The 27,635-nt window shown below is 53.7% G+C and overlaps 1 protein-coding gene and 1 long non-coding RNA gene across 11 annotated transcripts in view; one reads left to right on the forward strand and one right to left on the reverse strand.

Moving 5' to 3' along the window:
- Positions 1-27,635, reverse strand: part of TRAPPC9 (trafficking protein particle complex subunit 9) — a 390,153-nt gene that overhangs the window by 15,362 nt on the left and 347,156 nt on the right. For 2 of the 10 annotated variants that reach the window (XR_014057688.1, XR_014057687.1), the window contains 4 exons: positions 5,673-5,949; positions 3,411-3,500; positions 3,095-3,183; positions 1,111-2,733 (listed from right to left, as the gene is read on the reverse strand). The exons of 7 other annotated variants lie outside the window; for them this stretch is intronic. Coding sequence is in view for 1 of the 3 variants with exons in the window: in XM_081504123.1 (XP_081360249.1) it covers positions 5,906-5,949 (44 nt within the window). In the remaining 2 variants the exon portion in view is untranslated. Of the gene's footprint in view, positions 1-1,110; positions 2,734-3,094; positions 3,184-3,410; positions 3,501-4,796; positions 5,950-27,635 lie in introns of those variants that run through there. One more of the 10 variants, XM_081504123.1, reaches the window with a different exon arrangement.
- LOC145511500 (uncharacterized) lies at positions 20,845-23,506 on the forward strand. The gene is made up of 4 exons (XR_014057902.1): positions 20,845-20,910; positions 21,290-21,442; positions 21,907-22,383; positions 23,188-23,506. It is a non-coding gene; the product is annotated as an uncharacterized LOC145511500 (long non-coding RNA).

Raw genomic sequence — 27,635 nt, forward strand, 5'->3', positions numbered from 1 at the left:
CTTTGCTGGCGAGGGCTGGGGAAGAGGCCTGCCAGGCCAGGCCTGCCACACTGCTGGCTGGGCCCAGGGCTGGAGCGCAGGTGGGGACTGCCTCCCCCAGGGCTAGATATTCCGCAGCTCTAAACCAGGCTGGCAAGCCAGGACAGAAGCCACGTCATCCTCCTAACCTGACACACACACCTCCATCGTGGCTAGGGGGCCGAGTCCAAGTTTACAAGTGTGGCCTTCAGAGTTAGGGGCTGGGACAGGACACAGTGCGAGCGCCAGGGCCGGGAGGTCCCCCTGCCTCCGCACCCCGGAGTGCATGCTCAGTCGCTTCTGTAGTGTCTGACTCTGAGTGACCCCACGGACTGTAGCCCGCCAGGCTCCTCTGTCCATGGGATTCTCCAGGCAGGAATGCTGGAGTGGGTTGCCCTGCCCTCCTCCCTCCTCACCCTTGTGGGGGATGTCATTCCCTCCCACGTCTCCCACCAACTCCGGGACTGATGACCTGGTTCTGGGTCCAGACCCATGGATCCTGGGCCTCCGCACCTCCCCCACCCCGGGGGACCCGCTGGTGAGCCCTCAACCTGTCTCTGCTCTCCGGGCTGGGCTGTGCCCAAGGACCCACAGGGACGCCCCGACAGTTGGCCTGAAGCCAGAGCTGCCCAGCTCCACCCTGGCTTCCACAGTGCACGGCTCCTTCCTGAAGGCTGGCGCTGTGGCCCCCCTGTTGCCAGCTCCAGTGCCCCTCACCCCCGGTCTGGCTGCCCCCCTGCACCTCTGCTTCCTCTCCTCCCTACGCGGCCCCCACCCCCGGCTCTGGTACCAAGTTTAGATGCAGATCCCTGACTGACACGCTCTGCAGCACACAAAGCCACGAGGAGCACAGACGGCCCTCCGCAGGGGACAGGGGGCTCCTGGTCGCACCCCCACACACGCTGATCGGGGGGTGGCCCAGGTCTGAACAGGCTGGATCACAGCTTAAGGTACCTCAGCAGGGCCCCCACTGCACACAGGGCAGTCCCCCCAAGGCCGGCTGGAGGGAGGGCTGCTGCTTTAGAGACCCCCGAAGAAAGGCTGTAATGACCACATCAGGAGCCGGAATGCAAATCAGGACGCTGGAAACAGTTTGTTCTCCAGAACAATTTCATCGTCGCCACCACCACCTCCTTCCAAGCAGCACCTGTTTGCTTAGGAAGCGGGTGGGCCAGTTAGGCCAGGCTTTGTGCGGCCAGAAGCCCTGGGCAGCCCCTCTTCACTGCAGCTCACTCGGAAAATGAGGGGGGAACCCAGGCCCAGGCTGCGGGGGTCACAGGGCTGCACAGTTGGGGTGGAACCCTGAGCCCACCACTAGCCACCCCACCACCCGGCTTCCTGGAAGTGGAACAGGTCTTAGTAACAGGACTGGTGGAAACTTCTACATTCTCTCATCAAACAGGAAAGAGAGGAGTATTTACTGAGGGCCTTGGCTTGACACTAGCAGGATGTAGATCCAGCAGCGGGCATGTTTCAGATGACTGTCTTCTCAGTAGCCCAGTAAGCGACGGTTGAGAGAAAGAAAAATACCCAGGCTTGGAGAGGTTAAGTGATGTGATTGTACCCTCGAGCGGTGCTGGGGTTAAAGCATGTCTCTGTCTGAACGCACGGCTTGGGGTATTTCACCAAAATCATACTAAGGCCTGGCCTTCCGGAAGAATGAGACATACCGTGGACTCATCTAGGAAAATGACTCTCTACTGAAATGCTTTTATCCAGTCCTAGAGAAACAGGATCTGGGGAAAGCTGTGGTCCGTCTTCCCCTGCAGAGAGCCCTTTAGGTCTGTCCTTCCATCCACCTGTTCACCCACCTCAGGTGTTCTCACTGAGCCCATAGGAAAGCAGCAGACAAGTGAACACACACACACACACACACGTGCACACACGTCTCAGCTGGCCGGGCAGGTGGTCCTGAGGTGTGGAGGAGGAGGGCAGGGTGAGAGGCTGATATACGCTGGCTGTCAGGGATGTTCTCTGTGAGCAGGAGCCGGATGTACAGATGGACACCTGGAGAAGGAGTGCTGGCGAAGGGAGAGTGGGTACAGAGGCCCCAGGGACCAGGCAGAAGTGTGTAGTCTTTCCATCAGGTGAGACAGAAACCCCAGGGGACGCTGGGCAGAGAGAGACCAGATGGCTGACCTCGGCCTTGCGGGCTCACCGGGGCTTCAGGGAGCCGGCAGTGCGGGATGGGAGCTGAGCCGGTCAGTGGGCTCCCGCAGGGGACTGGGGAGGGGGCGGAGCGGCAGCGGTGAAGGAAGATGCAGTCAGACCCGGTGGTGTTCTGGAGGCTTCGCGAGTGCATCGCTGGTGTGGAAGGCACCCGGGGTGGAGCCTGAGCCACCGCGTGAGCGGACTAGGGAGGGGGCCACCAGGGAGTCTGGGGTAAGCAGAATGTGATTTGGGCGTGGTGAGCCGCAGGGCCCCTTCGACACCCAGGGAGGTGTGTGAGGGGCTGAGGACAGGCATGCACACAGATGCGTGTCCTGGCACACGCCTCGGAAACATTGCACTCATGAGAACTGGGTGCAAAGCCACGGGCCATGCGATGCGCTGATAATGGACTGTCCAGGACAGGCAGATGGTGAGAGAGGAAGCAGATGGGTGGTCGCCGGGGGCCCCAGGGGGAGACGGGTAGTGACAACTACTGGGCACGGACTTTCGTGGTGGGGCCAGGAGACTGCTCCGAAACCAGACATCGGTGCTGGCTGCATGGCTCTGTGAAGACACCAGAACCACTGAGGGGCAAACCCTGTGACACCTAAGCCACGTCTCTGCTTTAAGAAAGGAGCTGAGGGCAGGGATAGAAGCAGAGCTGCACTGCATGAGAATCCGGGAGCAGGTCAGAGCCCAGGGGCCCCACGACACCTGGAGGTGGGGGATGAGGAGAGACGGTGTGACCCCAGGGAGAAACGTGTCCCAGGAGTCGAGTGGATAAGGTGTGAGGAGGATGATGTGATTGACGGTGACAATGTAGTGACAGGACAGGTGACGGGGCCAGGGATGCTAGCGGTGAGCGAGGGGAAGGAGGGGGCTCGAGAGAGCCTGGGAGAGGGAGGAGCGGGTGGAGAGCACTCACTGAAGTTGCGGCTGTAAAGGAGGAGGACGGGGGTCACAGGAGGCCGTGACACTGTGGGTGTCTCCGCGACTGTGCCGTCAAGCGCGATCCTGGAGGAAGGCGGGGATGGGAGATGTGAGGCAGCAACGGGATGGCGCTGAGAGCAGGACAGAGCCCGTCACAGAGGGAGAGCCCTGGGGAGGTCCCAGGAAGAATGCCCACGGCCCACACCCCTGGCCGCACTTCACACGTAGGCCCCAGCACGGCCCTTGTCTTGGGGTGGCCGCCCCCACTTTCCAAGCACCAGGTTGGATGCCCACTCAGCTGGGTTGCTTACCCCTCCAGCGGTGCACTTCTGGAGTCTAAATGCCCAGGACACACCAGTCCCACAGCTGGCATCGTGGGGGAGCCCTTGTCCCCAGGGGTTCTGTACAGAGCAAGGGAAGGATGGACAGATCTGAGTCAGCCAGGCCCAGGGGATGAGTCCCCTCGCCCAGGTGGGCTTTGGATGTCGGATCCCGCCAATGGGTTCCAAGGACCTTGGGGGGAAGGAGATGCCAATGCCTGGCAGAAAGTGTGTGTGTTCTGGTCCCATGGCTGCATGCCTCCTCCGCCCCGAACCCCTGCCCCCATGAGACGATGCCCCTCCAGGGCTTCAGTCTTCTCTCCCGGCTCAGGCTGAGCACCTGGCATACAGCGGGTCTTCAGCAACACAAGACCAATGGTCATTGGTGGTCAGTCTCGGTGAGCAGATACTTGGGCTCCCCCAGAGGAATATAGAGCACCTCTCTGGGATGCCCAGAGCTAGGGGAGGGTCTCACCCCACGTCCATGCACCCTGCCAGCCCTACCTGCCCCCAGCTGGTTCATCTGCCCTCCACCCTATTGCTCCTTGCTTACAGACCATGCTCAGAAAGGTTCTGGGTAGACGCTGGAGTTCTGGGAGAAGAAGGAGGGAGGACCAGGCAGAGCTGGGGAGAGTCCACAGTGGGTGGGGGCTCTGAAAGCTCAGCCCACCTCTGCAGGGTCCTGGCTGCCCCCCTGGAAGGACTTGTGCGAGTCTGCGCCTTCCTGGACAGATGGTGCCAAGTTTTCATCTGATCCTTGACATACTCTGGGGCCCTGAGGGGTTAGCGGCCAGTGTCTTGAAGGATGGCTGGGCCCAGGCAGGAGGAAGAGAGGTGAGGGAAAGAGGCTCTCAGTTAAGAGGAGACAGGAAAGGAAAATGAAGGCAGCTCAGAATCCCCATCAAGGACTGACAAGAGAAGGCGGATTCTGAAGTCCCTCAGGCAGGCTATGGAGCCGGGGTCCCGGTGCAGGGAGGGCAGGCCCCACGTGCTGAGTCAGGGGAGACTCTGGAGGCTGAAAGCAAGAGCAGCAGGTGTGAGTGTGTGAGACCCGTGTTCTCTGAATGCAAGGCCCGCTCCACCCTGCCCGTGAGTTACACCCAAGATAGTCCTTCTCCCACAAGCGGGTTTGTACCCACAGGGAGAGGATGATCTGCCCCAATCACATGCCCCTGGCATCCCTCCCATCAGGGACCTCGGTGGGGCCAGGAGTGGGAGACTCACTCACCCAGGTTCTCTGGCATCCGATCCGGAGCTCGGAAACCAGCGGTGGCCCCTTTAAGGACGCAGAACTCTTTATCCCCCAAAGGGTTACAAGTACAAAAATAATCGTGGAGCAATTTTCATAGACATAACATCTAACACGCAAAGCGATTCAATAGCGGGATGTTTTGCTTTTTTCCCCTTTTTCACAAGGCCCCAAGGGGACCTGCCAAATCTCTTTGGCCCCAAACATCAAGGAACCGCCATGGAAAGGAGGAGGAGCTTTCCCGCTTTGTGGGGGCGGGGACTTGTCCCTGGGCAGGTGGCCTCTCAGCTCCGTCCCCACCTGGGAACAGAGGGGGCCAGAGTCCTAAGGCCCCAGCCCACCACCCTGGGACCTGTCCTCTGCTGTGCCCCGAGGCCCCAGCCCACCTCTGAGCCTCCATCCCCAGGGTGAGCATGACTGTATGCTCGTGAGCCCCCAAGGTGACAGACCACTTTTCTGCAAATACAAACTGCAGCCCCATCTGCAGCCTTCCTTCAAAACACGGACACTGACCCCTGCACCAAGGTCTCTGATATCAGACACCCACTCACATCAGGGCTCTCAAGTTTACCACCCACTGGACTTCAGAGGGGTTGGGCCACTTCGGGGCACTTCCAATTCCTTCTCTGTGACATGCTAACCTGGCATTGCGTGGGGATGCACGTGCAAGCTAGTCCCTGAAAAGGCACTCAGCTCATGGCGTTTGCCCTTAGGGTCTCCAATTCCAAGCTCCCCGCCAGAGGAGACCACAGAGGGGTCTCAGGGCTGGGGTCTGCCTACACCGGCGTCCCCACCTGGCTTCTCCTGAGCACCTTCTTCAAGGGGAAAGCCAGGTCCACATCGCATCCCCTGCGAGCGTCTGTTCTCCAGAGGGGATCGCTGGTCTGGGCGTCCACAAGTTCACTGCTATAGCGTGGTCACAGGTCCTGACTTCCTACTACGAATGTGTGCCCCCCGCACAGCTGAGCCCAGGCACAAGCCCACCAACAGTCCCAGCACTGTACCTGCTGCTGCCCCCTCCTGAGGCTGTGAGGCCCACAGTGACGACCACGGCCCCTCCTGTCTCCAGGGCCTTCACACAACAGCTGTGCCAGGTGGGAAGGGCGAATCCTCAGATCACAGGTGGCAGGCAGCCTCCCAGTGCTCCGGGAACACACCACCCGACAACACCTGCCCCGTTTGATCACAAAGCCCCGCTTTCCTCGTTCCAGCCACGTGTTCCGAAGCAGGTGGTCAGTCAGCTCCATGCAGGGAGAAACACAAGGCGCCAGGAGACGAAGCCTGAGACAGAGAGACGGACCCAGGTGGGGGTTCGGGCAGGAGCACACAGGTGGGAGGGCAGGGAGAAGCTTCCAAATGCAAGAGACACGGGAGCCAAGGGCAGAGATGGGAAGGTAGTGGGAGCTGGCCGGGTCCACATTCTGAACAGAGGCAGGGACCCAGCAGACACACCGGGGCTGCATCCAAGGAGAAGCACAGACAGCTGATGCCCACGTGGCGAGAAGCCAAGCCTGGCCAGTAGGCAGAGAAAGCAGAAAGGAGGCAGTGCTTTTCCGTGCTGACCCAGTGGACTGGCACCAGTTTCTAAGGAAAATATGAGCCACCGCTGGCAAGCGTCAAGGGAAATGGATATTTACAGACACGGCTGGTTAGCATCTAGAAGCTATAGTGTGTATGCAGGGCAATCTCGAAATAAGTAGCAAACAGCCTCGAGAAACAGACACAATGAGTGGGTGATTTCACTTCAAGGAGGTTATTGGTGTGTGTGCATTTGGATTATAACACGGAGAGACTGGAAACCGCCTATGGTCCAAAAATAGAGGGGACAGACTACATAGATTAGGAAACATACATTACATAGGTTAGCATATGAAAGAACGCTATGCAGTCATGAAACATCATGTTGTAGACGTACATCTGCTACGGAAAGACAGTGACTGTGTATGTGAAGAAGAAGGATAATTATACACCTTTATTCTTCCATTACATCTCGTTTTTATAAAAGATGTACACAGGAACTAATCTAGACAATGACAAACCTCTTTGCTCATAGTCACCACTTCTGGATTATGGGATTGCTGCTAATACTTAACTTCTTTGTGAGCACCTGTATTACATGGACACCAGTGTATGTCATGTCTAAAGCTGGGGCTAAACTGTCAGATTCATTTACTGAAACGCTACCACCTGCAGCTCAGAATGTGACTGCATTTGGAGTGCTCAAAGTGTTAAGTCACTCAATCGTGTCCAACTCTGTGCGACCCCATGGACTGTAGCCCACCAGGCTCCTCTGTCCATGGGATTCTTCAGGCGAGAGTACTGGAGTGGGTGGCCATTCCCTTCTCCAGGGGATCTTCGCAACCCAGGGATTGAATCCTGCAATGCAGGCAGATTGTTTGTTTACCATCTGAGCCACTAGGGACGCCCACTAGGGAAGTATTTGGAGAGCTGGTCCTTAAAGAGGTAATTAAACTAAAAGGGGCTCCTTAGGGTGGGCCCCAGTCCAGTGTGGCCAGTGGAAACAGATTAGCTGAAGCCACAGCGGGTGGATGAAGTCAGGGGCCCAGCTGGTCCTGGGGCTTTCTGGCATCCTTCCTCTGAGCCTCAGAGCCCACAGGCCCTGCCTAGGGCAGGATGTAACCGACTTCAGTGGACGCCCGGCAGCGATCCTTGTGTGCCCACTCTTCCAAAACAGGGACCTAACCGTACACTTTCAAATAAAAAATGTACAAAGACAGAAGACTCTGCCCAGGCCACTGAGGACTGGAACTGTGCAGCTGCGAGGAACCCCGCTGACCACCTGCACCCACTTTCCCTGGGGGGAGGGGTGACTGGCTCAAAGCAAACCCTGCAGGAGCGGCAGCTGAGGAGGACACGTGTCTCCTGATTCAGACCCCAGCACAGCCGTGATGTGTGTGTGTGCACATGCCCCCCCCCAACCGCCCCTGCAGGGCACCCACATCCGGGTCAGGTGTGTCCTGGGACACAGGTCCTGCAGCCCCCGCGTCTGCTCAGAGCTGGGGCCCAGAGAACACGCCCCTGGCAGGAATCTGGACAGCAGCCCAGGTGGGAGGGGCAGGGAGACGACTCGGCGAACGGTGGCCGTGCCGTCGGTGGGAGCGTGATTATACTGCAGCCCGGCCTGCAGGGATGGCAGGGGCGCCTGCTGCCTACACATGGCCAATGGCTATCGATCTGTCCTGCCAATCTCTGCAGCCTATATATAGCCCGCTTACAGAATCTCCTGGGATCCAAATGGAGCGTGACTGTGAATCAAGTCAAATGGCCCACGTGCGTGTGCATGAGCACAGGTGGGCATGGCTAGGGCAGGTCTGCATGTACAGGGACAGGGAGGTCTGGCTCCCTCCGCAGCACCAAGCTCTGTGCCCACCTGGCAGGCAGTGTGGTAAGGTCGGTCACGCCAGACCAACGCCTGGCATACCCGGGTTTTCTTGCCTCTGTCTTTCCATGTGCTGGTGGCTTTAATATGTTTTTAACGAAAATCCAGAGTAAACACTAGTGCTAACTGGGATCATTAAAAATTACAGTATGTGAAGATAAAAGCTTCCCCAGGGCAGCCAGAGGCCCTGGCTGCAACAGAGGAGCTCGTCCTGAGGCTCAATCGCCCCTTGGTGCAGGGCAGAGCAGCAGATGGAGGCAGCCCATAGTGGAAAATGAGGTGGGGGGGAGCACCACCGCAGAGGGGCCTCAGCATTGACGGGACAGCGGCATCCGGCTTGCATGGCCCCCCGCCCCACGCTGCCCTCTCCACGCCCGGCCATGTCAGCGTCCCCAGGTGCCCATCACACCCACTGGGCTGGATGCCCGCCCTCTCTGTGGGCCCATGGCCACGCAGCCCTGCCGACTGAAACCAACCGGCCAGTTACTGCATTCCTTCTTCCAATGACCCTTCACCAGCTCCTCCTACATGTCAGGTGCCCTTCTAGAAAGAAGACAAATTTCTAGAAAGAAATAAAAGAGACAGGCAAACAAGGGCCTGCTTTCTCGAAACCCGGGTTCTCGTGGGGAAGGCAGAAGCACCTGACTGGCGCACCCCACGTTGCTGAGGGCTGGGTCGAGGAAGGAAATGGGATGGGGGTGGGGAGAGATGTGGGCTGTGCTGGAAAGGCGGTGCGGGGTGGGCAGGTGCAGGGCGTGAGCAGAGCTTCCCAGGCTGGTGGACGGGCAAGCAAGGGCTCGCCTGGGCGGGCAGGACAGAGGAGGGGGAGAGGCGGCAGGGACGGCTGGGGGAGCTGGAGGGAGCTGAGGAGTGACTGGGGTTTCAGCAGAGGAGAGACAGCCTGAGACGCGGGTGCAGAGGGTCCCCCAGATGGCGTGAAGAGAGACGGTGGTGGTGACGCGGAGAGAGGCGAGGTGAAGGCCCTGGAAGGGGCCCAGGGGAAGCAGGATGCTGGTGGCCTAGACTGGGTGGGTGGGTGGGGCTGGGAAAGCAGCCAGCCTTGGGGCTGCGTGCACATACGTGTGCATGCACATGTACACTCATGTGTGCACAGTGGGTGGCTCTCTCTGTCTGCACATGGCTCATCCAGGGTGACCTTTGATGTAACCATCCAGCGGGCCGCCACCTCCTCCTGGGGCCCCGGCCTTGCCCACCTCAGGACAGCACTGTGTCCTTCATGTCCCCACACCAGAAACAGGTGGTGACGAGCTTCAGAACACTTACTGCAAGAACAGTATCTTCTGTCAACCCCAGAGTGGCTCATTACTATTAATTACTGAGATGACGGTTCCCGCTCAGGGCTTGGTAACGGGGGTGGGGGGGTGGTGGGGGTGGAATTCACCTGACTGACAAGTGAGGGACAGAGCTGGGAAGTGACCTCAGCTGCTCAAGCCCAACCCCCATCCCCTCCATCACCATTGCGCCCACTCTGGGGCCCAGGGAGCCACGGAGAACTTGCTGTTAACAACAGAGTCTGCTGGGCTCGAGGGAAATGACCCAATGGCACTGTGTGACATCAAGGTGATACTGGTGAAGAAGCAGGCTGAAGGCTGTGATTTGGGGGCCAGCAGGGCCTTCGTGCCCAGCACACTCACGGCCAGAGTGGCCCAGAGGCGTGCTGGTGGCCGCTGGCCTGGGGCTGAACTCCCGGGCTCCGCGCTCGGCATCCTATGCAGGGAGGGACCTGGGCGGAGGCGGCCCCAGTTCTCAAGGGGGGCTCGCTCTGGCTCACTTTTCTAATAAAAGCAAGAGCGTAGAATATTGGTCTCTGGGGGCCGAGAACAGGGCTGCAATTATTCATTCGTTTTGTGCCTTCCTTTCCTGTAAACATTTCCCCTTTTCACGAGCTGATAGATTTTGCTTTTCCCAGAAACTGAGCAGCGGGCCTTTGGCCCAGGCTGGGCACCGAGACTGGAAATGAGCAGCTGCTGTCAGGGGGCTAGGTTACACCCCGGAGGGAGCAGGCAGCGGGCATGGCTGGGCGTCACCCCGGGCCAGGAGGCCTGGCCTCGGCCAAGTGTGAGTATAGCGGGGTACCCCTGCCTTCATGTGGGGCCAGGTGAAGCCCTTCAGGACCAAGCTCTCTGTCCTGCCCTCTATGGCTGTCTGTCCTTCTGGCCCTGGCGCTTGGACCCCCACGTGGGACCCACGTGGAACGTCCTCTCCATTTAGGTCACTGAATTTAAGTCTGCCGCTGGGGTCCTGGTTTGATTCCAGGGTTAGGAAGATTCGCTGGAGAAGAGACAGGCTACCCACTCTAGTATTCTTGGGCTTCCCTGGTGGCTCAGCTGGTAAAGAATCCGTCTGCAACGCGGGAGACCTGGGTTTGATCCTGGGTTGGGAAGATCCCATGGAGAAGGGAACAACTACTCACTTCAGTATTCTGGCCTGGAGAATTCCATGGACTGTATACTCCATGGGGTCGCAAAGAGTAGGACACGACTGAGTGACTTGCACTTTCACTTTCTGGGGTCCACCCAAAGGCAGGTCCCTTCTTAACTCCTGCCTGCAACGGTGACTCGGGTACATGCACTTGACATGTGACCGCCTCATTCCTGCCCCTCAAGTCACCCCTAACCTACTGCCCTCCCCCTACCCTCCACCAGGCACTCTCAGAGGACCTGGGTGTTTGTTGGCCGCCAGCCTGGCCACTGCCTTACCAGGGATGAGAAGACCATGCTGGGCAGACCCGTCGGGACCACAGTTAGTTCAGGCGGCACTCAGGATCCGGGTGTACGTCCTTGGCTCTCAGGTGGCATGTTCTCTACCCTATGAGGCTGCGAGCATGAGGATGCCAGGCCTGGTGCTGCCAGATGACCACCCAGCGGCATGAGCAGAGCCTGCTCCCCGGGGCCAGCAGCGGAGCTCAACAGCCCACTGACATCACCCCATCTTTCACAACACAGCGCTGACCAATCTGTCCCCTGTGGCCCAAGGAGGGGTGGGCTAATGGGAAAGGGTGGGTGGCACGGAGGTAAGGGTGGCAACATGGCCTGTTTGTAGAATGAGGACACGTTAACAACTCATTCAGGAACCAGGACCTTAGTTACCGGATCAATCACCTGATCAGAGCGCTGGCCATGCAGCAGCCAGGCTCTTTGCCTGCATTTCCTCCCTGAGCCTGGCCTCCGGGGGGCTTCTGTCGGGTGGGCCTGCCCGCCCCGTCAGTGGTCTGCCCGTGTGCACGCATGCACACGGGGAAAGGCACACATGTGTGTCACGGAAAGGCCCGTGTGGCGCGACCTTCAAGAATCTGGTGTAGAATATGCTCCCACGCCAACAGAAGTAATTAGAAATTTTACTTGAGAAACCACCATGAAGTTCCTTCAGGGAAACCAAAAATGATTTGGTTTTGGTTTTGACAATAAAACCAGAAGTCCGTCATGCCTTTGAATCCTTAGCAAATGATGATATAATCTTTTTTTTTTTCTTAAACCACAGATCTGATCTTCCTTAAACTCTCTGCATCTCCTGCAGCGCCACCTCCTGAGTCTGTACGTGACCCTTGCCTGGGGCGCCCCTGCCAGCCTTGTCTTGGAGCCCCAAATGCTCTGGTTCCCACATTGATCGTCTTTCAAAGTTCAGTTCCAGGATTACCTTTCTGGGAAGGGTCCTCTTTCTACCTCATGGTCAAAACCAGCACATGATCTGTTCTCTGGATTCTGGTCTCAGTGCTCAGCGGTCGTTTTCTGATTACACACCTAGTACCCGGCCCACGTGCTCCTTGGGGCTGTGCCGAGACGGCCTGGCACATTAGTGAGTGTCAGATGGATGAATGACGGAAGGCTTTATTCATCTTAAGTTTCCCCAAGGGAGCTGTTAAAAGTCCTTGGACCTGGGTCCCAAAAAGCCCCATAGGTGTGCCTGGTTTATTCCTGTGTTCTCCTCCTGGCCTTGCGGGGGCCAGGCAAGCATTTCCTGAATGAGTAAATGAACAAATGAATGACTTTCTCCTTGACAATAACAGGTAAGTTACTCATGCTGGCCATGAGACTGCTCGCAAACTTATGTGCACTTTGGTGAAACGAAACCACATGGAAACAACTAGGGTGAAAGAGACTTTCACTTCCAGCCAAGGAAAAACGGGGACAAATTGACATTCACCCCAGCACAGCAAAACACAAAAGAAACTGGGCAGGAGACATGAAACCAGGGTTTTCAACACACTGGTCATTATGCAACAAGGTACAGTGAGCCCTGAGAGATGCAGTGAGCCCACGACTCCTCAGCTTCCTGCCTTGAGACGTATCTGGACCACGACACAGGGAATGGGGAGCTTAGGGGGAGCCCAAAGGCTCTGTGAGTTGAGGGGCTGGACCTGTGAGTCAGGGAGGTGAAGGCCACCAGAGCTTACAGGAGAGAACAGTGGAGAAAAGAGCAAGGACAAGAGAGGGAGACCTCGGAGACCCAGAGGGGCCCCTGAGGAATCAGCAACACCCAACACACAGGCACGGCGGGGAAGGGCCGCCTGCAATGGTCGCAGGGAGAAGCTGCCGCTCACACAGACCCGGGGCAGAACCCGCTCCCACCAGCCAGACGAGAGAACACGAGAGAAGCCGCTGCTCACACAGACCCGGGGCAGAACCCGCTCCCACCAGCCAGACGAGAGAACATGGGAGAAGCTGCCGCTCACACAGACCCGGGGCAGAACCCGCTCCCTCCAGCCAGACGAGAGAACATGAGAGAAGCTGCCGCTCACACAGACCCGGGGCAGAACCCGCTCCCACCAGCCAGACGACAGAACATGAGAGAAGCCGCCGCTCACACAGACCCGGGGCAGAACCCGCTCCCACCAGCCAGACGAGAGAACATGGGAGAAGCTGCCGCTCACACAGACCCAGGGCAGAACCAGCTCCCACCAGCCAGACGAGAGAACATCAGAATTCAGAAAGTGGTGGCCTAGCTGGAAAGCTCTTGGCTTTGCAGTGGGAAAGAATCAGCCTTAGACTAAAAGATGCTCTGGTCTTGCTTAAAAGATCTTGAAAGCAAAAACCAAAATGACATAACCTTTTCTAAGCAATAGAACTGTGTCCCAGAATCTCGAGCATATTTATATCCCGCACCCAATAAGGCAAAATTGATCATGTCTGCCATCCAATGGAAGATTACTAAGCATTCAAAGAAACAGAAAAATATGACTCATGATGAGGAGGGAAAAAAAGCCAACAATAAAAACAGGTCTAGAACTAACACCAGAATTAGCAAATGAGAACATTAAAGCAACTGTAATAATCTCAGGTATTCAAAAAGATAAGCAATGACAGGGAAGGTACAAAAAAGACTCAATCCAAACTTCTATCAATGAAATGTACAATATTTGAGATAGAAATAAGTGGGATGGGGTTAATAGCAGACTACATTGCAGAAGGAAAAATAAGTGTACTTGAAGACACAGCAATACAAAAGACCCAAAATGAAATATGCAGATTAAAACCTTTACAAGAAGAATATCGGTAAGTTCTTAGAAAATTTCAAGTGGCCAGACCTACCTGCAGTTGGAGTCCCCTGAAGGACAGGAGCATGGGGAGACACAAAAAATAACTGAGAAATAAGGGCCATTTTTTCCCCAAAATTGATTAAAAAAACACAACTATAAACTATAAACTCCAAGATCCAAGAAGCTAAACAAACCCCCAAGCACAAGAAGTAAACTATACCAAGGCACACTACAATCAAACCCAGTCATAATGAAAATAATCCTTAAAGCAGTCAGAGAACAAATATCACACATGGAGGAACAAAGGTAAGAATGACAGTGGTTTCTCATCAGAAACATGTAAAAGAGGAGATGGTGTAAGTGCTGGACAGGATGGGGTACAGAACCACTAACCAAGAATTTGAAACCAGGCTGAAAACAACTCTTCCAAAAAATAAGGCGAAAATTTCTTTCAGAAATACAAAAGCAGAAAGAATTTAGCAGAAACAGACCTGCATTTTCAGAAAGGTGAAAATAAAGTCTTTCAGGTACAAAGAAAATGACAACGGATGGAGACGCAGGTAAGAAGAAACAAAGGCACAGGAAATGGTGACTACATGGGTGAATATATAAGATTTTGTTCTTGTTGAAAACTCTATAAAATAATAAAGATTTTTTTGTGGTTTATAATTTTCACACAAATAAGATGCATGATAACAGTGATACCACTCAGGAAGAAGAAGGTATAAACATCAAGTTTACAATGTCACTTTAAGTTAAAGATGTATACTATACCTAAAACAGGCACTAACATAATATAGTTTAAAAAAAAAAGTCATAGTTTTAGCCAAAAGGGAGATAAATTGTCTTTGTTCACAGATGACATGATTGTCTATGTAGAAAATACAAAAAGCTAACTAAAAAACCGCTTGGAACTAAGTGATTATAGCTAGGTTGGAGGATACGAGGGATAATAAATATACAAAATCAATCAGCTGGACTTCCCTGATGGTCCAGTGGCTAAGACTCCATGCTCCCAAGGCAGGGTTGCCCGAGTTCCATTCTTGGTCAGGGAACCAGATTCCACATGTGACAATTAAGAGGCTGCATGGTGCAGCTAAAGACCCCGCATGCCACAGCAAAGGTGGAAGACCCTGCACGCCGCAACTAGGACCCAGTGCAGCCAAACACATCAACTACATAAATGAGTATTTTTTTTTAAGTTAGTTAGCACCCCCCAAAATGAAATACATAGGTAAAAATCTAACAAAATATGTTTAAGATCTATGTGAGGAAATCAAGAAAACTCTGATGAAAGTAATCAAAGAAATAATTAAAATGTAGAAAGAGATATTCCATGCTTGTGAATAGACTCAATACTGTCAAGATGTCAGTTTTTTCTCAACCTGATTTATAGAGTCACTGAAATCAAAATCAAAACCCTAGAAGGTAACTTCATGGACACTGGCAAACAGTTTCTAAAGTTCATATGGAGTGGCAAAAACAAACCAACCAACTCAAAAACCAAAGCAGCCAACATTATACTGAAAGAAAAGAGCAAAGGTGAAGAACTGACACTACCTGACTTCAAGACTTACTAAAAGGTACAGTAATTAAGATAGTGTAGTATTGGTAAAAGAACAGGCAAATAGATCAATGGAACAGAAAAGAGCCCAGAGATAGATCCAGGTAAATACAATCCACCAAGCTTTGACAAAGGAACAAAAGTGATACAGTGGAAAAATGACAATGTTTTCAACAAATGGTGCTGGAATGACAGGACATCCGCATGCCAAAAAAATTAAAAATGCATCTAGACCTTACACTCATCACAGAAATTAGATTAAAACGGGTCATGTAAATGTAAAGTGCAAAAGTATACAATTTCTGGAACATAACCTAAGAGAGAAGTCTACATGACCTTGGTATAGTGATGAATTTTAAAATACATCAAAGGCACTATCCATAAAATAAAGAATTGGTAAGGTGGAAAGCATTAAAATTAAAAACTCCTCTCTGCAAAAGACACCGTCAAGGGAATAAGAAGACAAGCCTGGGAGGAAATATTTGCAAAACACATGTCTGGTAGAAGACTGTTATCTAAAATATACAAAGAACTCTTAAAGCTCAATAACAAGAAAACAACTCAAAAAATGTGCTGAAGACACCTCACCAAAAAAAGATAACTTATGGCAAACAAGCATTTTATAAAGAGATGCTCAACATCATATGTAATTAGGGAACTGCAGTTTAAAACAAGATACAACTACACACCTGTATTCTAAACACTGAAATTCTAAAGCACTGACAACACCAAATGATGTTAGTAAGGAGCAACTGGAACTCCCACTCATTGCTGACGGGAGTGCAAAGGGCACAATCATTTGCAAAGCCAGTTTGGGGATTTCTTACAAAACCAAACTTTTACCATATGATCCAATAATCATGCCCTTTGCTATTTACCCAGATCATCTGAAAACTTATGTCCAAAGAAAACCTGCATATGGATGCTTTATTCACTAATGCCAAAACTTGGAAGTAACCAATACGTGAACCATGAACTTTCAGATGTTCAAGCTGGTTTTAGAAAAGGCAGAGGAACCAGAGATCAAATTGCCAACATCCGCTGGATCATCGAAAAAGCAAGAGAGTTCCAGAAAAACATCTATTTCTGCTTTATTGATTATGCCAAAGCCTTTGACTGTGTGGATCACAAGAAACTGTGGAAAATTCTGAAAGAGATGGGAATACCAGACCACCTGACCTGCCTCTTGAGAAACCTGTATGCAGGTCAGGAAGCAACAGTTAGAACTGGACATGGAACAACAGACTGGTTCCAAATAGGAAAAGGAGGCCGTCAAGGCTGTATATTGTCACCCTGCTTATTTAACTTATATGCAGAGTACATCATGAGAAATGCTGGGCTGGAAGAAGCACAAGCTAGAATCAAGATTGCCGGGAGAAATATCAATAACCTCAGATATGCAGATGACACCACCCTTATGGCAGAAAGTGAAGAGGAACTAAAGAGCTTCTTGATGAAAGTGAAAGAGGAGAGTCAAAAAGTTGGCTTAAAGCTCAACATTCAGAAAACTAAGATCATGGCATCCAGTTCCATCACTTCATGGCAGATAGATGGGGAAACAGTGTCAGACTTTATTTTTGGGGGCTCCTAAATCACTGCAAATGGTGACTACAGCCATGAAATTAAAAGATGCTTACTCCTTGGAAGGAAAGTTATGAGTAACCTAGACAGCATATTAAAAAGCAGAGACATTACTTTGCCAAAGGCCCGTCTAGTCAAGGCTATGGTTTTTCCAGTAGTCATGTATGGATGTGAGAGTTGGACTATAAAGAAAGCTGAGCACCGAAGAATTGATGGTTTTGAACTGTGGTGTTGGAGAAGACTCTTGAGAGTCCCTTGGACTGCAAGGAGATTCAACCAGTCCATCCTAAAGGAGATCAGTCCTGAGTGTTCATTGGAAGGACTGATGTTGAAGCTGAAACTCCAATACTTTGGCCACCTGATGCGAAGAGCTGACTCATTTGAAAAGACCCAGATGCTGGGAAATATTGAGGGCAGGAGGAGAAGGGGATGACAGAGGATGAGATGGTTGGATGGCACCACCGACTCAATGGACATGAGTTTGGGTAAACTCTGGGAGTTGCTGATGGACAGGGAGGCCTGGCGTGCTGCGGTTCACAGGGTTGCAAAGAGTCGGACATGACTGAGCGACTGAACTGAACTGGAAGTAACCAAGATGCCCTTTAGTGAGTGAATGGATAAATATATACTGTGGTACATCCAGACAATGGAATATTATTCAAAACTAAAATAAATGAGCTGTCATGCCATGAAAAGACATGGGGGAATTTTAAATGAATATTACTAAGTGAAAAAAGCCAATCTGAAAATGTTACATACTGTATGATTCCAACTATATGACATTTTGGAAAAGGCAGAACTGTGGAGACAGTAAAAAGATCAGTGGTTGTCAGGGATCTTGGGGGAGATGAAGAGGTGGAGCACTGAAGATTTTTAGGGCACGAAAATTATTCTGCATACTTTTAACGGTGCACATATGTCGTTACATTAATACATTTGTCAAAATCCATAGAAGGAACCACACCAAAAATGAATCCTAACGTAAACTGTAGATTCTGGGTAATACTCAAGAAGGTAGGCTCACTGATGGTGAAGCTACATGTCCCACTCCGGCGCGGATACTGACAATGGGGCGGCGGAGGGGTAGCAGGTGAACAGGAACTCTCTGTACTTTTCACTCAAGGCTGCTGTGAACCTAGAACTATTGTAAAGAATAAAGCCTATTTTTAAAAATGGAATCATAAAAATACTTAACAAGTCCAAAGAAGAAGGCAGTAAAATAGGAAAATGGAACAAAGAACAGTTGGAACAGACAGACAGAAGAGAGAATATCATAGACTTAAAGATAAACTTAATAATCACATCAAATGTTAACATTAAATGGACCCAAATGAAAGGCAGACATCATCAGGATAAAAGCAAAATAAAACTAAACTAAACAAGATCTAACCATATGTTGCTAAAAAGAAATGCATTTTATAAAGAAACAGGTTAAAATTGTAAGTATGGGAAAAGGTATATCAGGCAATCTCACTAATGCAAAAGTGACTGGAATGGCTGTGTTAACATCATTGCAAGTGATATGAAGTTTTGAATGTTATTTCATAATGATAAAGCAATCAGTTCATCAAAATGACCTAAGAATCCTAAATGTCTATATATATAGTAACAGAAGTTCAAAATTTGTAAAGCTAAATCTGATAGAGCAACCAACAGACACAACAAAATACACAGTTTTAAGGTGTGTATTTCTTATTCTCAATAATTGATAACAACAAGTAAACAGAAAATCAGTCAGGACATAAAAGACTTGAACAATACTGTCAAACAACTTGACCTAGTTAACATTTTTAGAGCACACTACCCAAACAGAACACACATTACTTTCAAGAGCACATGAAACATTCATCAATATAGACCATATTCTCAACTGTAAGTTTAAGAAGATTGTCATACAAAGTATATTCTCTGACAACAATGGTATTATATTAGCATTTAATAACAGAAAGAGATCTGGAAAATCCCCAAATATTTAGAAACTAGACGATATACTTCCAAATAACCCTCTGGTCAGAAAAGAAATTAAATTGGAAGTTAGAAATTTTTTTGAGCTGACGGAAAATGAAAATTTATCGAGATTTGTGAGATGCCAATAAAGTAATGCTTACTGGGGAATTTACGGCACTAAATACCTATTAGAGGAAAGTGAAAATCTCAAATTTATGATTTCAGCTTCTACACTAAGAAATTAGAAACAGAAGAACAGATTAAATCCGATGTTTAAAAAAAGGAAGGAAATAAACGGCAAAGTGGAAATCAATGAAATGGAAAACAGAAAATCAATAGAGAAAATCGATGAAACCAAAAGCCGGTTCTTTGGGAAGCTCAGTAGAATTAGCAAACCTTCAGCCGCCCTGATCGGGAAAAACGAGAGAGGATGCAAGTGATCGGTGTCAGGAATGAGAGGGGTGATGTTAAGAACAACAAACATCTCCCATGGGACCCAAAGACTCCAGTCCGAGAGCGTGATGCCAAAGAAATGAATGTGTAAGTCTGTACAAGACTGTTACAGGAATGGCCACGGCTGCTTTTTAACGGCCCCAAGCTGGAAGCGAGCCAAGAGTCTATGGAGGGAGCGGGTGAGAGGTACAAGGTGGGCGCCTCTGATGGGGTGCCCCCTGGCAACGGGAAGGGGCAGACTGCGGAGATGCACAACAGGAAGGAATCTCAAAATGGTCATTCCAAATGAAAGAGGCCGGTCACAGGAGAGTACACAGTGCAAGAATCCACTGATATGAAACTAACCTACACTGACGGAAAGCCGGTCGGTGATGGGAGTGGGGCGGCACTGGGGGGCCAGAAAGGAGGCGCTACCACAGGGCAAGAGGAAGCTCAGGTGGAGAAGGCTTTACCAGGGGATGCCTACGTGCGTGCTCAGTCGCTTAGCCGTGTCCCACTCTTTGCGACCCCATGGACTGTAGCCCGCCAGGCTCCTCTGTCCACGGGATTCTCCAGGCAAGAATACCAGAGTGGGGTGCTGTGCCCCCCTCCAGGGGATCTTCCCAACCCAGGAATCAAACCCGCATCTCCTGTGTCTCCTTCGTTGGCAGGCAGGTTCTTTACCACTGGGTCACCTGGGAAGCCCTTCACCAGGGAATACATTTGTCCAAACGTATCAGATCGTACCCTTTGGATATGTTTAGTTTACTGTGTGTCAACCAGACCTCCGACAAAGCTGCTAAACCTCCGGAAACTGAGTCAGCCGGGGCGCGAGGGGCTCACTTTATTACCAGGAAGGCCAGGCCTCTTCCATGAACAACACCCAAGTGACGGATGAGGAGTACAGCCTCTGCCTGGGGGAACATCTAGTCACCGCTTAATTTAAACTGGAGGAGGAGAACTCTGGTTCAGGGTGACTGAGCTGCTTCACGTCTGTGCCGCGGCCCAAGCAGATGGTTGGGGGGGCGGGGGGGGCGGCACTGGCCGGCCCTCCAGGCCTGCTGCAGACAGGAGCATCCTTGCTCTAATCACAGCCCGGAGGGACGGCTGCTGGGCCTGCTCTGAGGATGAGGACCTCGGTTCCGAGCTGACTTCTGCCCGGGGGGTCTCACTGTCAACCCCCAAAACAGGAAGGGGCCTTGCCGGAAACTTCAACATAAATGAGCAAGTCAAAGACAGTGATATATGTTCAAGTCTTTTTCTAAATCTTTATCAGTTGTGTTCAGTCGCTAAGGTGTATCCAACTCTTTGCGACCCCATGGACTACAGAACTCCAGGCTTCCCTGTCCTTCACCATCTCTCAGAGTTTGTTCAGACTCATGTCCATGGAGTCAGTGATGCTATCTAACCATCTCATCCTCTGATGCCCTCTTCTCCTTTTGCCTTCAGTCTTTCCCAGCGTCAGGGTTTTTTTTTTTCTAATATTAAAACCTTTATCAGGTTAATTTTTTAAAATCTAGTGACTGCTTAATGTCCACTTTATTTTTCAAATCAAGCCATTGGTATTTCAAGCCCTGGGCCAAATGTCCCTGCCCTCTGGCACCTGGGCCAGCTTCTGCCCAGAGGCCAATGTGTATCAGCCAGGCCCCACAGGAAAGCTGCTCCAAGGTGTGACTTGGAGTGACCTATGACTGCGTGGCTGGGCCTCAGGTTGCCTGGTAACAGGGTTGGGGGGGTGACGTGCTGCCTCGTTCCAGGGCAACCGTCAGCACCTTAGTTGGAAGCAGAAGAGCGCCGGGAGGCACAGAGGGCTGCTGGGAAGTGAAAGGGGAGACCACCTGCAGCGGGACTCACCCCACCCCCGCTAGGTGCCCCTTTGCTGCCAACCCAAGGAACAACACGGGGCGCCGGGCTCGGAGCCAGGCGGCCCCGTCCCAGCCGGCCCTGGCCCTCCCGGCCGGGTGACCCCGACAAGCTGCCCCCTGTCCCTGATGGGGTCTCTGCTGGGTCCCGCCGTGATGTCGTCTGCCCCCCACCACCCATCTCAGATGTAAGCGCCCCTCGCAGAGCCTGGCGTGCAGAGGACCCTCCACAGACGCCCCCCCGCGCGGCCTGCACCCCAAGGGGCCACTGTGTGTGCTGCAGGAGGGTGGGGTGGGGGGTTAATTTGAAATTTTAACTTGCTTTCCTTTTCCCACAGGGAAGAGATGTGGGAACAGGTTTCTAAAAATAGCCTGGCCTGTCAGAACTGTTAACCGTCAGGCCGGGAGGAGATGCCGGCCGCCGGGGAGGGCGCAGCCAGGAGTCATGGCCCAGGCCTCCCACTCCCAGCACCTGCTCGGCTCGCTGGTCGGTGGGCAGCACCACCCCCCGGCAGAGACCGGCACTCGGGGAGGCCGGGGACCCCCTGGCGCACTTCCCAACAGCCACCCCCATGGGGGAATGCCCAGGACCACCCACCGTGTCACCCACTGCCCCCCAGGGCTGCCTGCTCCGGGGGTGCAGGCTTTACACTCTCCCACTACCCCCCACACAGACCTACAAGGACCCCGCCCTCATGGGAGCAGACTGAGGCTCGGAGAGGCTGGGGCAGGTTGGAACCCAGCTAGATGAGTGACCGAAATCCCAGCCCATCTGTGAGGTCTGTGGTCACGGGTGCTGATGCCTCCGTGTACCGGGGTCCCTGGAGTTTGTGGAAATGGGTTCTCTCTCTGCCCCCCACAAAGGCCCCGGGGTGGCTGTCCACGCACAGGGGTGATGGTTGCAGACACCTCGGCCTGGGCCTGGGCTCCGTCTGCTCCCCACCTTCCTTTTCAGGGAAAGAACAGACCCAGCAGAGAGTCGGTGGGAAGAGACGGCAGGAAACCAGGGCAGCGTCACACCACCGGCCCTAGGGCCCATGGCCTCGCCCAGCACACGGTCGGCCCACCACCGGTCTGAGCAGACAACCCTGCAAATCACAGCCAGGCTGCCTGCTTTCCAGCTGTGCCAACCCCAGGGCTCTCAAGGGACACCACCAGACCCGGGGGCCCCTCTGCCGACAGTCTCCGGGTCAGACCAGAGGGTTTGGAAGAAAAGTCCAAATGAAGGGGGACCTTGTTTTAAAAGAGCCGAAGTACATACACTCAACCCTCTCTGACATGAGAAACTTGCTGTACGCTAAGATGCAAATACCTCCTGGGACTTAAGAGGACAGTGCAGCGAAGATCATCAGCACAGACATTAATCCAAATGTCATAGGATGATAAAAAAAAAAAGTATGCCAGAGACATGAGGCCTGCAGCTCCTGCCCGGGCAAGTACAACGCACTCAGCACTATTCGCCACAGCCCCACGCCCTCCCCTCCAGGTGGGCGCCTGCCGGGCGGACCCACAGCTGGAGAACACAGAGGCAGGGCAGGACACAGGTGTGCTGTGACACCCCTGGAGCTGCGCTCACATGGGCGAGGTCACAGGCCCACTGCTAGCCCCCCAGGCTATCTGGGAGCCCCTTGGAGGTGGCCAGGCTGTGCAGGCGGTCTGGTCCACAGGCTGCACCTGCCCTGCCCTCAGGCATCTCTTCTGCCTTGGCCTCCTTCACCCCGGGCTGCTTGAAGTTCAGCCCAGCTCAGCCACACTTCAGAACGGGAGGGGCTGTGTGTCTTGCTGCGGACTTCCTAGAGGCCCCGATCTGTGTGTCCATCATCTCGCATGACCTGGAAGCACTTCTGAGTGATCAGTATCTTCCTGTCCAGCCTTGGTGGCTGGAGATGGAGGTGGTGGGGTGGCGGGGTGGTGAGTCAAAACAATGCCAAAGCTCACCCGGCCAGTGGCGGGGGGGGCAGTGCCGGGGCTCATCGCCCTGGACACCCATACCTCCCACTGTCCCCCATCCATGTGGCCTTCCACTCTGGCCAGATGCAGCATGTGCTCCTGGCTACTAGTTCCCTGGGGTCCTGGGCTGGGATAAAAGGTAAGCACACCTTTGACCCTGAACCAGAGGGAGGCAGGCGGTGGTAGGTGGTAGAGGTTAGCAAAACCAAGGGAGAGAGAACTGTGTTAACGCGGGAGGGTGGAAAGGGAGCCTCATTGAGTGAGCTCTCTTCCATTTTATTAACAGGCCTCAGCTGGAGCACTGACATCGCTAATCTCATTAAGGAGGGCCTCTCCTGCTTCCTCCCCTCCACCCCGGCCGGCCGGGGCTCATCTTTCTCAGTAATGGGGTTACTTGGGGCCTGGCCGGGCTGGGGAACATTACGACGTGTGGCCGCTGAACTGGGACAGCAGGTGTTTGTCCACGCATCTGCGGAAAACGTTCGCAGCACCATCTCTGCATCAGGACACACACGGGCAAGGACACCGGGAAATTGAATCTCATTACTAATTAATGGCTTTAATGTCTGTGATCAGGCCTCAAACACACTCTACTTTCCCAAAGATAAGGTTAGCCCTGTTTGAACTGGGAGCCCAAGTGCTCTGCGAACACTGATGCCAGAGAGCTCGGCTCCGCTAATCAAATTCAGACGTTCCGAATCGACCGCCCAGATTTTCAAAACTGTGACCGGAGAACAAATGACACTGGGAGGCCGGCTTTGTTCTCCAGTGAGAGGTGCCATGTGGTGGGGGGTGGGGGGACTAAAGATGCAGGAGTCGGGGGCGCAGGCCCGGGGGCCCACACTTGCTGCAGGGCGCAGGGGGCGGTCTCCACCCTGGGACTTGGCGCTGGGAGAACAAAGCAAGGGTTTCGGACAAGGGGTGACTCTGCCCTCCCCCCCACCCCAGGACCTGTGACGAGGTTTGGAGACAGTCTGGTCGTCACACCTGGGGGAGGGACGCGAGCATCCAGTGGGCAGTGGTGGGATGACCAACAGACCACACGGCCCCGCACGTCCGCAGCACCCGGGGGACAACGCTCACCGCCGGGCATGGACGGGTGCTCGGAGAGGGGCAACCTTACGCCCTGCGAGAACAAACCCTGTCAGTCCACCACTGGCCAGCCACAGGCACTCTGCAGCCTGTGTGTACATACACACACACACACACTCCCACACACCCCATACATACACCCCCCCCACACACACACCCCATACACACATAGGCCCCCCTGCAGCCTGCGTGCACACACACACACACACGCACACACACACACATTCACACACATACAGGAACACATGAAGCCTGTTGGTAGGAATCTGGACTTGGGGCTTGAGAGGCAGCTGCGGCCGGGCCACAGGACCCCACTTCTGTGAAAGCAACCCCTCCAGCCCTTGGAGGAGCCAGTGCCCAGCAGGTCAGCGCCCCCTCAGCTGGCACCGGGCTCGGCGGGTCCGGGTCTGGGCGCCCACCTCCCACATCATGGCGCCCTGTGGAGCTGACGTCCAGGCCTGGGCCTGCGCCACCTCTGGGGCAAAGCGACACTGCTTGGTTGGACTTTAAATCCTGTTTGTCCAGCGCTGACAGGTGAACAGAACCATCATTCACAGGAAAGCAGAGTGACAAAGGGCTTCCTCGAGCTGTCGTGTGTCAGGGGGACCAGAGCTGGCTGCCGGCGGGGCAGTCTCAGAGCCAAGGGCCAGGCTTGCTGGCCAAGTGACTCACTGGGTCTGGCTGTGAAGGGAGCTGCTCACCCAGTTGGGGCCAAGGCAGCCAGGTGCAATGGAGCCACATTTAAAACCAGCCTGGGCCACTTACTAGGCGGTGTGCCCTGGGAGAGACGCTTAACTTCTCTGAGCCTCCGTTTCCTCCTCTCTTAAATGGGACATGATCCCCACCTCCTCGGGAAGTGGGGTGATGGCTCTGGGGGCTCCATAGAGAGGAGCCATCTCATAGAGGGTGACACGCCTGGCCCAGAGCTGGTTCCACGTCAGAGGAGCTTTTGAAAGGCAACCTTGACTCTGCTCCATTCCTACCACATCCATCGAGGGGTGCTCCTCTCTGCAGAGCACCCTACACCCAGCAGTGGGGGGCCTGGCTCCCGCCCAGCCAGCCCCCTCTGCTGCCAAGCCTGTCGTTCTATGGCTGCTCCCAGTGGAGGGTCTGCTTGTTTAGGGAGGCAGCAGCCAAGGGGAGGGGCCGTGAGCTCCGGAGCCATGGAGAACGGGAGCCCACTCTCTGGAAGTGCGCCCAGGAGCTCACAGATTGGTCTGGGACCCCATCCTGCCCCACTGGCACTGGGTACTGTCCACAGCCCACGCTGCCCTCCTTACCAGCCCTAGCATGCACCACGTGACTGCCATGGGATTCTCGCTGTCCAGGAAGGCTCCGAACTATCGCATGACTCAGGAGGGCTGCCCAAGGTGGCTGTCAGACAGGCGTCTGGGAGAAGAGGGGACCCAGGCCAAGCGGTGACCCTGGCCACCTGGGGGGGGGTGGCGGCGGGCAGCATCCAAAACACAGCTCTTCACACCAGGCGCCCCCGGGGGACAAGCTCTGGGAACCCAGGTGTGAACCCTGCCTGGCGATCGTGCACCCCCAGGAGCAGGACAGTGACCGGGCCATCCTCTCCAGCCCTGTTCCTGGCCCGTGGCCCACAGACCGCGCTCACCCTGTCGTTTCTGTCAGGTGCACAGCCGCACAGCAGAAGACACGCTCGTGCAGCAGCGACTGCTGGGACTTCATTGCACATTAAAGCTGCTCGTGTGACGATAGCCGTGTCTGTTGTTGAGAAGACCTGAGAGCAGGCCCATGGCCAAGAAAGCCCATCGTTCCTTTCCTAAGGCTGGGGGAGGATAGTCAGGGAGTGAAAAGACAGGAACCAGGGTTTGTGCAGGCCCTACTGTGTGCTGGGCATGTCTTGACCCTAATTCCCTTAGGACTCTCAGAGCCCTGGGAAGAAAGAATGTGCTGGGTTCTTGGGGAGATATCAGATCCTCTAGGGACAGGCACTGGAGAGGATTCTTTGCTCCGTGTTGGACTCTTTATACTCAGGACTCAGGGTCTGGCCCAGGTCCCCAGAGGCCACGGTGAAAGAGGGACGGGCCCAGCTGTTCTGCTCCAGCACAGAGCCCACTCTGCTTTGCCGTGCCTGCATCGTGCACAGGACCCATCCGCCCGACACCTCTGGAGGAAGAAAGGCCACCGCTGGTGAGCTGGAAGAGCCAGGTGCCACCCTGCACTGGCAGGGCCCTCTCCGCGGGCGCTTCAGTGAGACACCTGGACACAGAGATCTCAGAGCACTACCTGGAAGATGGGGGAGGTGGCCAGACAACCCCCAGGGACCCTTCCAGCCTGAGCAGCCTGAGCTTCCATGATTCAGACACAGCTCTCCCCTGGGGCTCACATGGCTTAATTGCTAGGCAGTGCAGCTGATGGGATCTGTAATCAACGCCGGGTAGGAGTACGGTGGGGGCGGTGGGAGAGGTGAAGTCATCAGCAAGTGGACACTTTGATGAGCACTTACAGCCACCACTTAGCATCTGAAAGCATCCTTTCAATTATCTGACAAAGAGCCCACAGCTAACCTGAAACCAGAGTACACAGCTGGAGTGTCGGGAAGCCATGGGGTCACAATTCAAGACGGGCTGGGGAGACGCGAGAGGTGGGAGGCAGAGCTTTGGAAATGAAAACCAGCCAAGCACAAACCAATTACCAGCCTGAAACCCCCCTCTGCTGAACAGCAGTGGGAGGGGACAGGGACCCCAGCATGTGATGCTCGGGGTCACCAGCTGTGGTGAACAGTCACTAAGCAAAGCCAATGCAGGAGAAGGTGGAGGGGCTCTGCCGGCATCAGTAAGAGCCTGATTCTCAGCAGAGCAGAGATGGAGGGGGAGGAAGCCTGCTCAGGACACTCCCTCTCTTTCCTGCGCTGCTTGTGGTGATATTCACAAAGTCAGTCAGTGAGCAGAGCCTTGGGCTTCTCCAGGAGCTGAGAGTCCAGCTCTGCCCTGGGGGGTGGGGGATGCACACAGGTTACTCAGCAGTGCTAGGGCTCAGGGAGAGGACTCCACCTCAGTCACCTGGGAGGTCTGTTCCAGCCCCAGGACCCTGATTCTGGGGTGCGTGCTCAGGAGCTAGGTGATGCAGTCACTCCCCACACTGTCCCCCACCCCCACCTCCCAGCCAGGTAACACTCATCTACTTCTGTCTCTATAGATTGGCCTGTTCTAGACATCTCATATGAAAGGAATCAGCCAGTAGGTGAGCTTGTGTGTCTGGCTTCTTTCATTCGGCACAATGTTCTCAAGGTTCATCCATGTGGCAGCATGGATCAGGATCCCCCATTCCTTTTCATGGCCAAGTAATATTCCACAGTGTGGATGATTCACATTTATCTGTTCATCGGTTGACGGATGTTTGTGTTGTCTCCACTGCTTGGCTGCTATGAAGATGCTGCCATGAACATTTGTGTACAAGTTTTTGTGTGAACAAGTTTTCAATTCTCTTGGGTATATATGCATCTTAGAGTGGAACTGCTGGGTCATATAGGAAGCTTATGACTTTCTAAAGCAGCTGCACAATTTTACATTCGTACTAGCAGTATATGGTTCCAGTTCCCCACTTGATCCTAGCAGGTGACAAGTGGCCTCATATTGTGATTGGGACTTGCATTTGATGAAGTGCAAGTTATCT

This window comes from Giraffa tippelskirchi, chromosome 6, assembly GCF_054371585.1.
Source record: "Giraffa tippelskirchi isolate mGirTip1 chromosome 6, T2T-mGirTip1v1.2.pri, whole genome shotgun sequence".
NCBI classification, from domain to species: Eukaryota; Metazoa; Chordata; class Mammalia; order Artiodactyla; family Giraffidae; genus Giraffa; species Giraffa tippelskirchi.